Source organism: Rhipicephalus microplus, chromosome 3 (genome assembly GCF_043290135.1).
Source record: "Rhipicephalus microplus isolate Deutch F79 chromosome 3, USDA_Rmic, whole genome shotgun sequence".
Taxonomy (NCBI): domain Eukaryota; kingdom Metazoa; phylum Arthropoda; class Arachnida; order Ixodida; family Ixodidae; genus Rhipicephalus; species Rhipicephalus microplus.
The window spans coordinates 84136077-84148376 of NC_134702.1; the positions used below are offsets into that span (position 1 = coordinate 84136077).

Below are 12300 nucleotides of genomic sequence, written 5' to 3' on the forward strand. Positions count from 1 at the left end.
GTATACTCACATGCGTCGAGCAGAATGGGTCGCCGGTAATGTCATCGACGCAGTTTCCGCCCCACTGCTTGGGTAGCTGGTCGGCGTCCACGTACTTCAGGATGGCTTCCTTCCAGTTGTCGCCTGCGCGCCGCCGCCACAAACACGCACTCTTAGTCGCTGCAACATCGTAAGTGCTGGATCGTACAAGTGGTTTGAGTGTGGTGAGAAACACTCGCTCGCTTTATACGATGTAAGTGGCACAGAAGGAACAAAAGAAGAGCTCTGGCGAATCCCCGTTACAATAGTTGTCGCGTCTACGCGCGCTCTTAGGCACTCAAGAACGAACGTACCCTGCAGCACTAACGCATTTCGTGCTCCCGAGAACGACGCTCGGGCGAATGCAGAGAGTATTTTCGCACAGAGAGAATGCAGAGGGTTGTTAGTCTGGCACCGACGGCCGGGATAACGGCACCTGTATATACCAAGAACAAAACCGTTACCACCGATTGTAGATATGAACACGTATTTCTATATGTAACTCAGTCACGATGCTGCTCGATTTCCTTCAAGGCCACCTGTTTCTCCTTGACTCGGTTATCGTACTCTGCTCTCATTTCAAGATGAAAACATTCAGACAGAGAGTTATATAAAAGCAATAAAAAGCAGAGAAGTTAACCAGACGCACGTCCACTTTGCTACCCTGCATTGAGGAAGGGAGAAATGAGAAAGAAGGCTGAAAGAAGAAAAAGGAGGGATTGATAGAAAAAAAATCAGCCTTTGTTTCTTTTCTTTATTGTCACTCTTTGTTAATGAATACAGTCGTCATAGACATTACTAATGTACTTGGTAATAGTTTGATATTCCAAATTGACACTTGCCTTTTCCGAGGACATGGACTTTCGTAAGCGTGTTTCCTGTGAGCAGGGGCTTGATAAGGTTGAACAGAACGGAGAACAGAGACGGAACTGAAAAAAGGGAGAAAAAAAAAGAAAAAAAGAAATAAGAGGTCCGTTTATACATTGTCAACCGGACACAGACGTTGAACTAAAACGCAGTCTTGTAATATGCAATATAAACATCGGTGAAATAGGCTTAAGAAGCATGAAATAAGGGCGCCTAATGCCTATATTTGCGCTCCCTGACCAGAACATGCCAGCTTGGCAAAACAGTGAGCAAAACTGCAGCTTACGTTGTTCGCCACGGCTAAGCATTACGTCGTCGGTCTTCAGTGTTGCCGCACCCTACACAGCGCATCTTTATACGCATGACCCAGTTAGGCGGTGCAGCACAGTAACTACACGGAACGGCGTCTAAACATGCTGCTGAGCCCGCTCCTCCTCTATAACTCACGCCGACAATTGCTGATCTAATTAGGTTACCGTCATCCGCACACTCACGCAGAATTGCTGGTTCTGATATGCTTTGCCGAACTTAGTATTAATACTAACGTACTTAATCCAATTTAGTTTAAGCCTCTTTGACTTAATCTAACGCGTTAAGCCTTCCGTCAATGATTAGTAGAGAGAGAGAGAGAATAAAATGAGGGAAATGCAGGGAGGTTAACCAGAAATTGGAGCATACGGCTTGATACCCTGCACTAAGGGAAGAGAGAATTGAGAAGAAAGGTGGGAAAGAAAGCGATGAACAAAATAGACGCGCGAAAATGAAAAAGAAAACTTCATCTGGGGTGCTATAGCCTATACAATAGTCAACTACCACGCAAAAAGTTCAATAAGGCCTTGACCGATTTTCTGTGCGAAGACAGATCATGTCGCCGTTAAAGCAGTGATTGTTCTGACAGAGGTCTGTCGTCAAGGCGAGCTAACGCAGCAGCTATAGCTGCCATCTTTGCACGCTATAAACAGGGCAGTGAGAGAGAACGTGCTCTATCGTTTCATCGCTGCCGCAACGATCGCAAGCGCACCACTGTCTTCTGGAAGCGTCAAGCCAAACGCATCGTTTGGCTTGAATCAGCCAAAGCAGGCCAGTCCTGGTATCGGCCGGTCCTCCGAAGGAAAACAACTTAGAAGGGTCGAGTGCTAATGAGCGCGTTCTGTTTCCTGCTATGTGCATATATATAGATATTCATCTCAGGTTATAGAAAACATCACGGCATCACGTCAAACGACGGGCCTTGCACTTACTGCCTCAGCAGACACTGCGAATGTTTTGCCTTCCACGTGTGGCATGGTTTCTACGCACCAACTCGCGTGGCTGCCCTTTCCGCTTATGGTTAGAGTCATGATTAAAAAATAAACAGCGTCTGCAGAAGTATCAAATACAAACGACGCGTATACTACGCCGACAACAGTGAGGTTGTTGAGGGAGTTCCCGCGCCCTCCACAATTCCTACAGCGGGATGTATTCCCAAATCTGTCAATGATTATTTGCAAATCTGACATATTTTCATACGACTTGCAATGACGGCGATTAGTACTTCTTTACTCTTTATTCAGTTAATGCTGAACCAATATACTTATCATTGTTTACATGCCGAAGCCATGAGTCATTGCAACAGAGGAGTGTTGCAACGTTTGCCTGTATTGAGCACATTTATTTGTTACACATTTCGTACATATTAAAAAGCTAGGCGATGTATACCCAGAACATAAATATTAAGCTACACAATAATGCCCGCGTCAGGCGGGCAAGTTAAGTGCACCTACGGGGAAAAGTACGTTTCGGAATCGGGGGGGGGGGGGGACTCGTTACGGTACGCGGAGGTAAACCGAAAGAACCATAGCACATTTGTAGTTAACAAGATATGGCGACAGAGTTCCAGCGCATTATTCGAATCTTCTCGGAACAGCCGGAGTGAGTTCCCGCGCATTCATTCCGATGCAACCGGAGCACATGTACTCCTATGCGAGTGACACTCCACTCGGGTCGTTTAGAGTTCGTAAATCGCACTTCAAAAAGAGTGCATAAATTCCCCGTCGGTAACCTTGATTCGCCCGCTTCATGCGAGTGCTAGAGTGCTAGTCGATGTGGTGCACTTTCTTCGCTTTATTGTAGTTTATTCAAACGCTTCGCTACGTCCGAGCGGAATACTTTCGCACTCGTCACTTCTTCTTCTTCTTCTTCTTCTTCTTCTAATAATAATAATAATAATAATAATAATAATAATAATAATAATAATAATAATAATAATAATAATAATAATAATAATAATAATAATAATAATAATAATAATAATAATAATAATAATAATAATAATAATAAACTGAGGTTTTACGTCCCAAAACCAGGTATATGATTATGAGGGACGCCGCAATGGAGGGCTCCGGAAATTTTGTCCATCCGGTGTTCTTCAGCGCGCCCTGATATCGCACTGTACACATGGGCCTTTTATCACTTTGTCTCCACCGAGATGCGACTGCCACGGCCTGGACCACGGCCTTCGAGTCAGCAGCCTAGCACCGCAACCACTGATCTACCGAGTACTCTCGCTTTTCTGCATACGCTGTGAGGCTTCTACGGTACACAGAGTCAGTCAGCTCTGCATACTAAAAGCCTGCACCTCTTTGATGAAGGCTCCGTCATTAGACACGCCCGCAGCCGAACGAGCACAGTTACGGCATTCTCCCACGTAACTTTTCTCGCAACGGATGGCGTTAGCCGATCGTAGCTACTGACCGCGTACGAAACGTATTTCGTTTAGACACGTTCGAGCTAACCAGGAAAGATTTTCATCGAGCCCCAAATGACTCCACGTGTTGCACTCTTTCTGTTCTGTACCTGGCGGGAGCAACTTGCACACGAGCCGACCTTGACTCCGATGTTTTGACGGCGTCGCGACGTGACGGACGCCTCAGACGACGCGACTTCCGTTTGAGTATGCGTGAAAATTTACCCGCGCTCGACGACTCCCTTTGCGCGACGCTGGCGACGGCTTGAAATTCACTGCATGCATAAACGATCATTTGCGCAATCGAACCTTGCGGTCGTCATTGCCGCCGAGCCGGGATTCACGCGTGTATACGGCTCCGAATAAAAGCTTCCGAAATGTCTCGCGCCGAATGAGTGACGTCGAAACAGCACTTCACGAAGCAACGTGCCGTGTGAGTCTTCGATTATAAGTAGAACGCCGACACCGATCGAGCATTCACGCTCATATGCTGGACTGTTGGGGTAGTTCGCAGCAGTGCGTTCGTGGCTGTTCCTTGTTCAGTTTATGCAAGCGACACCTAACTCTAACGAGGGAGAGCGATTATTCTTCAGTGGAAGCAGCGCACATGGGACGGGGATGAAAAGATGGGTTCACAGGACGGGCGTTGTTGCCATTTCTTCGTCCTGGTCCCGTGTGGCTGCTTCAATGCAAGATAAACGCCTACCAACTCGCTCAAGTTTCTATTTTCTTATATTGTGACTCAGTTCTCTCCGACAACATCATGAAATTGTATTGCGCATGCTACTGTTTTATTGGGGTACCCGCACCCACGGAAACTACAGCGCTGTTTACAAAATCGAACTGACTCTACAACATCCGCGTTTACTCGGTCCAGTGCAAATCATCTCGATGTTGTGATAACTGTTGGGTGTGTACGTCCCAAAACCTCGATATTATTATGAGGAGGTACGCTGCAGTGTAGCGCTCCAGAAATGGTACGTCTGGTGTTATTTACCGCACACTTCTGTGTAAGTACTCGGACCTTAAACGTTTTCGCCTCAATCCAAATGCGACCGCCATGGCCGGGATTTGAACCTGTGACCTTCGATTCAGCAGCAGAACGCCATAACCACCAGGGCACCAGGGAGGGTAGCATGTCGAGGTTGCTTACATAGAGTCCTTTGCTGTCGAGCAAATGACGCTGATATCGAGGTCCCGAGAATGATTGTCGCAAACCGTCAAGAGTAGAACGTATGCAATCTTAGAGGCCTATCACCTCAAGTGTCCATTCAGAATCCCATCGTAGTCGACCTCTCATTGATGCTTTCAAGTGACGCAAAGCGTCGCCACTTGTCCTTTGGGAAAGTTGTCAGCGGGCCAACTGTTGACCGTAGGTTATGAGATGGGCGGCAATTTGGTTGGCGTCTCGCAGGCTTTTTGCTCATTATATCTATAATGAGCAAAAAAAAATTGCCCGCAGCTTCCCTCGGGGGAACACTGAGGAGGATGCGGAGCATATAATTGGTTAACGGGGTGTTAAAGTGCGACTTACTTGGGTCGATGGCTAAATTGGTTAACGTGGTTGTGAAACGGGGTGTTAAATTGCGACTTACTTGGGTCGCTGGCTAAATTGGTTAACGTGGTTGTAGGAGGGGTGTTAAATGAGTGAACACGTACGACACGTATGCGAAAGGGCGGTGTTTATTTATTGCGACGAACTTTGAGCACGATGGCTTTTAGATGCCACTTTGGCCGGCGCTGGCCGAAGGGACGTCGATCATTGCGACCTCGGACGTCGACGCGCCGTACAAACCAACCGACGAGCGGCAACTGAGCTAGCGAGCACCGACCTTTAGTATATATACAGCGCGACGGCGCATGCACTGTCAGCTGTCGAATGTTCGAGAAGGGGGAGAAGCGCAACGGCGCATGCGCGCGCGTCAGCTGCCGATGTTCTCGAAGCGCGACGGCGCATGCGCGCGCGTGAGCTGCCGATGTTCTCGAAGCGTGACGGCGCATGCGCGCTACATTATACAGCTAGCGAATGTTCGTGAAGAGGAGAAGCGCACGCGGTGTGTAGAGGAGGAAGGGTGCACAGATGGTGGAGGAGTGAAGCGCGCGCGGTGTGTAGAGGAGGAAGGGATGCACAGATGGTGGAAGAAGGAGGAGGAAGCTTGCGGACGGCGCCGCACTACAAGCCTCGAGTATTAGATGCTCCGCATCTAAAAGCCTATAACGCCAAGCATACGACGTTTCTTCGGCGCGTTCTTCAGTTCTGTCGTGCTGGTTGGGTATGCATAACAAGACATGCGGCGTGCTTACTATTGAGTTGAGCATCAACCACGCTTTGGTCGCTTACTCAGCCTCGCTCAATGGTTATACGCCACGAGTAGCGATTAACGCTCTCTAACCATTCGTTGGCACAATAGCTTGGTGCGCGTGCTGAAGGATAGCTTCCCATTGCTGACATCAACGTCACAATCACCACCACCTACACGGTATGCGTAAATAATGTGCGGAATTAATAGTCCATCAACGTCGGGGCGCAATATACATTTGCTTAACGGCAATATTTAGCCGGATGCCTGACAAAATAATACGAATAAGCCAATACGGCGGCAATAAAAATGCCATTAATTTGCTTTTCCACTGATCCCTTTGGTCAAACGCTCTATAGCTGGCTTCTAACGCATGTGAGCGATGAGCGTAAGGTCACTTATGCACTGCAAGTAGTTCACTGTTTAAGTCACGCGGTCTTCAAACGCGGCATTTAGTCGGTCCTTTCAAGTCCTAGCCCTTTCTGTTGCTTAAGACGATGGAATAACCATTGAAAACGATGTCTGAAATGGCGGCTTATATATAAAACTGTCTGTAGGTAGTCGCTGACGCGAGGCGAGCAGCGGAAGTTTCAATCGAACAGGTTTGGTTAGCGCGAAACGCGCGGTATATAGTGTTAACTAGACGGGACAGCACCTTCAGTTTATTTTACCAGAACGTCGGCTGAAATTCAGACAATGTTTTTTGTTAGATTCGTAGCTAAGTGTTCAGAACATGCGGGTGGCAAGGAATACTAGCTGAGGTGTACTACATAGAATTATACAACCTGGGGCACAACAATGCATATGACAAAGAAAGGACTACACCCGTACTTACCGTTGATGACGAAGGCTTGGTGTAACCGCTCTGGGTAGTTGGCCTCGTACATTCGAATAAACGCGGACACCGCACTCACAGCTAGAAAGAAGCAAAAAATACGTACAGCAACTATAGGGTACCACACATACAAAAACCGATTGCAGAATAACAAAAAAAATCTGACAAGGCCATGTCGCAAAACATTATCAAAGTCCCTGAGAGAGAGAGAGAGAGAGAGAAAGAGAGAGAGAGAAAGGAAGAAGTGGGAGGTTAACCAGAAGAGGTTGGCTGCACTGTGCTTGAGAAGGAGAAAAATGGGTGTGAAAAAGTGAAAGAAGAAGAGTTTGTGACAGTCCCAAGGTATTGCTTTAGTCATCAAGCTGGTAAATACAATGGCCTGTGCCTGTACACAAGGCATACGGTGTATTGGCCATAGTGATTTCTTTACCTGTATTCATATTCAAAAACGAACACATTGCCATCATAGCGTGGCCGAGTACATTTTCGAACTGTATCGATTATGTTTGAACCCCTGTGACAAAGCCTTATAGACAGGGATACACGAAGTGTAATAGGCAATGCACATGTACTTCACGAGTTCTGCGCGGCAAAAAAAAAAGAGAAAGAAAGCTGTACTTTTTAATTTTCTAATACCTACCTTTAGACATATTTTTTTTATTCAAAAATACACATGCAAGTTTGATTCGTGTAAAAAGTGAAGTAGTGAAGTCCTCGAATCCGACGGTCAATGTCCGGTGGTCGGCCCGGCCTGAGGCTTGTTGAGCAGAGGTGACGACGACCGCTTTATTGCAAGTTCACAAATAAATGCGTGGCAGTTACATCACGGGGGGGAGCTATATGACGCATAATCACAGACCGTGTAAACGCGAGTGCTTGTGTACGCGGCTGAAAGATACAATGCACTGTACCTTCAACAAACAAACAAACAAACAAACAAACAAACAAACAAACAAACAAACAAAAAAGCTTTCTTGCCTTCGGCTGTGAGGGCTTGCAGCATGGAGAAGTTGTCAAAGTCGAAGATCACTACCTGCGTATCCACGACCTTTCCCAACTGCGAGCATGGTAGAGAGAGAGATAGATAGACAATAAAAACAAGAAAAGGTTATTACAATTCCTAACCTTCAACGTTATTTGATTGTGTTCTCCGTGGTGAATACTGCTACAGCAAGTTTCTTTCTACGAACAGAGCAAAGCGAGAACGCACACTAGTGATGATGAGGGCTGGTATGTTCAATACTGCACCGAAGAAATTCATATTCCTACCCATTGAAGTAGTCTATTACAGGCTTTTTTTCTGCATACATAAAAAATCCTCTATTTCTTTCCTGAACGGTAGTAATGCGAGTTCACGCACACACATACATATATACATTCGCAACGATATATTGAGTGTTTTACTTGTTTACCACTGTTAAAATCATGACAAGCGCTTGCACTCTTGTACAGCCCATTGATTACATGGCCTCTTGTGCTACAAGTTCATTGTTCATGCGTGTGTCTTAAGTGTAACACCCAGGGTGAACTAGTTAGAAAGAACTCCATATAATTTTTAGAAACTTCAAGGGCTATGCTTCTGTGCGCTGCATGCGCCTTAACCAATAACACAAGCCAAAGCTTGTGGAAACGTAGTGTTGCGTTCAGCATACGTGGATTTGACCATGCCTAAAATTGCCTGTGATATCGCAAAGATTACCTTTTTTTCCATCTGTTCTAATTGACGGCTGGAAATTCATCGAAAAAGATTATTTCTTGTATGGTGCACCAGTCGGTGAGGGAAATGTAGCAAGGAATAGTCCCTTTTGAAACGTACCACTGACACGGGACCAACACACCGTTCCAACACAAGAGCCAAAAGAATAAATGCGATAGCGACAAATCGGAACGACGCACGAAAAACAAAGTCGAAACTTGCTGCGCGTAGCCCAAGCACAAGGGCATGACCGGAAAGAACACACAAAGGACGAAGTCACAGCTCGACGCTTGCATAGGGTTACTCGCAAACAAACAAACAAACAAACAAACAAACAAACAAACAAACAAACAAACAAACAAACAAACAAACAAACAAACAAACAAACAAACAAACAAACAAACAAACAAAGGACACGTGAAAAATACACGCAAAAGAATGCACAGTATTGCAAAGATTCTTAAATGACAAGAAGATAAAACTGAGCCCCGTAACTGCTCAGGGGGAGGACACCTCAACAGTAGCTCACGAGGGGTGGGGGTAAGGAGGGATTCAAAGGATAGGATTAAAATGTACAGAGATAGAAAGAGCAGAAGGAGAGAGTGAGGCGCAGGGTCAGCCTCATACGGAAGTGAGGAGAAGATAGGAAAAATGGACACGGTTGCAGGAGTCCGAGGACGGGGCACCACTCAGCAAGAGCTCTTGTCGGCGTCAGGAGATGGCGTAGAGCGAGTCAGTCGGCCAGGGCTGCGCTGTCGTTGGAGATAGCGGGGACACAACCAGTTGGCACGAAATACAGCGAGCGAGTCCCCGATGCACAGGACGAGCGCAAGCTAACTGCTACAGTTGCTATTTCAACTGTATCGCCTACTTTGGCTCTAGCCAGTCGCTCACTCATTTCGCAAACGCGATACGTGCAGCAAGCGAAGTGATGTTCGTGCGGCCTACAGTTTCAATGCTGCCTTTGCGGTGAAAACACGCAACGTATAACCCCCGTATCCTACAGTGTCCCTACACTTAACGCTTCACCTTGGCGAGAAAGTCGACGGAGCGCCATCTCTATTCAGACGGTGTAACTGCACAGCAGGAATAATCTGCAGCGATTCCTGAGAAGCACAGCGTCGTTTTGAGTCGATAAGCGACGCAGTGCTCAACACTGCCAAGTGAAGGACGAAATTCGAATTGACGAGCGTTTGTGAAGGCCGGGGTAACCAAATCTCCCCCCACGAGAAATAAGCTCTCGAGAACCGGCCACCATGACCCGTGTGTCAAAGAACAAGTTGAAGCGCACATTGACCTTCTGGGCTATGGCGTCCGAATTTACTCGCCATGGGCACATGAATTCGCTGCTGTTGAACATGATACTTGGATTATGGGCACCAAGGTGAACTCGCTCGCTGTATTTCGTGCCGACCGGTTGTGCCCTCGCGATCTCCGACGTCAGCGTAGCTCTGGCCTACTGGACTTGCCCTACACCATCTCCTGAAGCCGACAAGAGCTCTCGCCAGTGGTGCCCCGTCCTCGAACTCCTGCAACCGTGTCCATCTTTTCTTTCTTCTCCTTACTTCCATCGTTCGCTGTCTCTGCGCCTCCCTTTCTCCTTCATCTCTCTCTATCTCTTTACCTTTTAATTCTATTCTTTTAATCCCTTCTCTACCCCCCTACCTCGAGAGCTACTGCTGAGGTGTCCTCCCCTGAGAGACAATTACGGGGCTCACTTTTCTATTCTTTTCATTTAAAATCAACCCCCCCCCCCCCCCAATGGCACCAAGGATCATCATTATCGTCATCATCATTGTCAGCGAGTATGTCCGCATTAAGTAGCGACAGCCTTCCGCTTCTTCCTCCTACTATTTGCTTTACATTGCGGGAAGCAACATTTCCCGGTATTCGTGAAGTGAATAGGCTCACCTTTTTGGACTGTTCTTGCATCTTCTTTATACCCTGCTCGCAACGCCATGCCATGTACGTGAGGATCTCCTTGATTGTGCAGCCTCGAAGGAACGCTGAAGGAACAAGAGTGAGTAACGTTACACCCAGGGCTGTGTCGGTGACACGCAGCTACGCTTGTTCCCTATGATCAGCGGGCACGCTGATCTCAAGGAACTTTGAGTCGTCTTGAGCGAGTGCATAAGGAACACTGCAAGTTTTACTGCGATAGCAAATATATTAGCAGTGTCGGCTGGTTTTTACCGTTGCCAACGCTGCCGTCAAGCACCGTATATGTATACGTATGTAACCACACAGGAAAAACGCAAGAAAGAAAGAAAAAAGTCACAGCTTTGCCACAAAGGTAAAGAAATGAACGCGATAGCAACAAAGTGCAAGGTCACGCGCTGAATGACAAGCAGATCGAAACGTGCCCGCGTTTCTCATGCCCAAATGACGCACGAAACGTACTCACAAGTACAAATGAACGCGAATAAGCGTCTCAGTTCTTACTTCGCTGTGTCTGAAAAACGCACCATTTTGTGCAACGATTTCAATGAACTTGGTGCACCTGGTAACTACAACAAAAAATTTCTAGTGAAAGCCCGATGCCAGCCAAGACGTACGATTATTCCCCCCCCCCCACCACGAGATAAGGACGCACGAGAGTGCCTTCATGGATGGATGGAAAAACTTTATTTCGTCAGAAAGCAACTGAGGATGATTCCGTGTTAGATGGCCATCAACCCAAGGTTGGCGGCGACCTGTGTGGCCCACTCCACGACCCTTAACTGGACGACTGGGTCTGAGCTGGTCAACACGGCCTCCTAGTGCTCAAGAGAGGGATCACGCATAATATCCACCGGCGGCGGCACTATGCTACATTCCCAGAGTATGTGATCATATGTTGCCACAGCCTGACACCATTTGCATTGCGGCTTAATCTCCTTCGGGTACATTTTGTTCAACACGTAAGGGTTGGGAAAAGATCGCGTCTGCAGTTTTCTCCACACGCATTCCTGCGCCTTAGTCAACCGCTTGTGCGGGGGCGGATAAAACCTCCGCTCTAGTTTATAATGATTCGTTATGTCATGAAAGGACACCAGCCCATCTCTCCGGACCTCCCCGGAACTGGCGGCTCACCTACCCGGCTGACGAAACCTCGAGCATTCAGGTGAGCCGCCTCGTTCCCAGGGTTCCCAGAGTGTGCTGGTACCCAGACAATTTCTATTTCTCTCATTTCTCGTCCCGTGACCCCATGCAGAAATCGTGCGGTGGTCGCCGATATTCTGCCCCTCGCCAGATTTCGGATGGCTGTCTTTGAATCACTGAAAATCAAATCTGACTGCGAATTAGTTATAGCTAGCGCTATTGCCGCTTCCTCTGCAGTTTCCGAGGAGCGGGTTTTGACCGATCCAGAAGCGATCAAGCGCCCCCGCCTGTCCACCACCACAATCACAAAAGCGTTTTTGTCCTTATATTCCGCAACATCTGTATAGACTGCCGCTTTGTACTCGCCGTACTCAACGTGTAAAGCTCTGGCTCTTGCCTGCCTGCGCTGCGTATGGTGAATCGGATGCATATTTTTGGGTAAAGGTTTTATGTACAGGGCCTTATGTAACTCTCGCCGCACCTGAATTTTAGTGTCCCCAGTGGGAGCCTCTGCTTCAATGCCAATCCTTTCCAATATAATCCTGCCCGCTTTGGTTGTCGAAAGCCTAGCGTGCTGCATCACCAGATGCGCCTCCCATAATTCATCCAGGGTGTTGTGTACCCCTAGTTTTAACAGCCTTTCTGTAGGCGCGTTGTTAGGCAACCCAAGCGCTGCCTTGTAAGCTTGCCGGATCATAGCCTCGACCTTACCTTTTTCTGCGGCATCCAACTTCATATAAGGTGTCGCGTAAGTAATCCTGCTGAGCACAAACGCCTG

The 12300-nt window shown here is 47.4% G+C and overlaps 1 protein-coding gene across 1 annotated transcript in view; it reads right to left on the reverse strand.

Annotated features, from left to right (window-relative positions):
- Positions 1-12300, reverse strand: part of LOC119172849 (SEC14-like protein 2) — a 92621-nt gene that overhangs the window by 13178 nt on the left and 67143 nt on the right. The window contains exons 6-10 of the mRNA XM_037423998.2: positions 10353-10447; positions 7724-7802; positions 6746-6826; positions 861-947; positions 11-123 (exon numbers count right to left, since the gene is read on the reverse strand). Coding sequence (XP_037279895.2) covers positions 11-123; positions 861-947; positions 6746-6826; positions 7724-7802; positions 10353-10447 — 455 coding nt within the window. The remainder of the gene's footprint in view (positions 1-10; positions 124-860; positions 948-6745; positions 6827-7723; positions 7803-10352; positions 10448-12300) is intronic.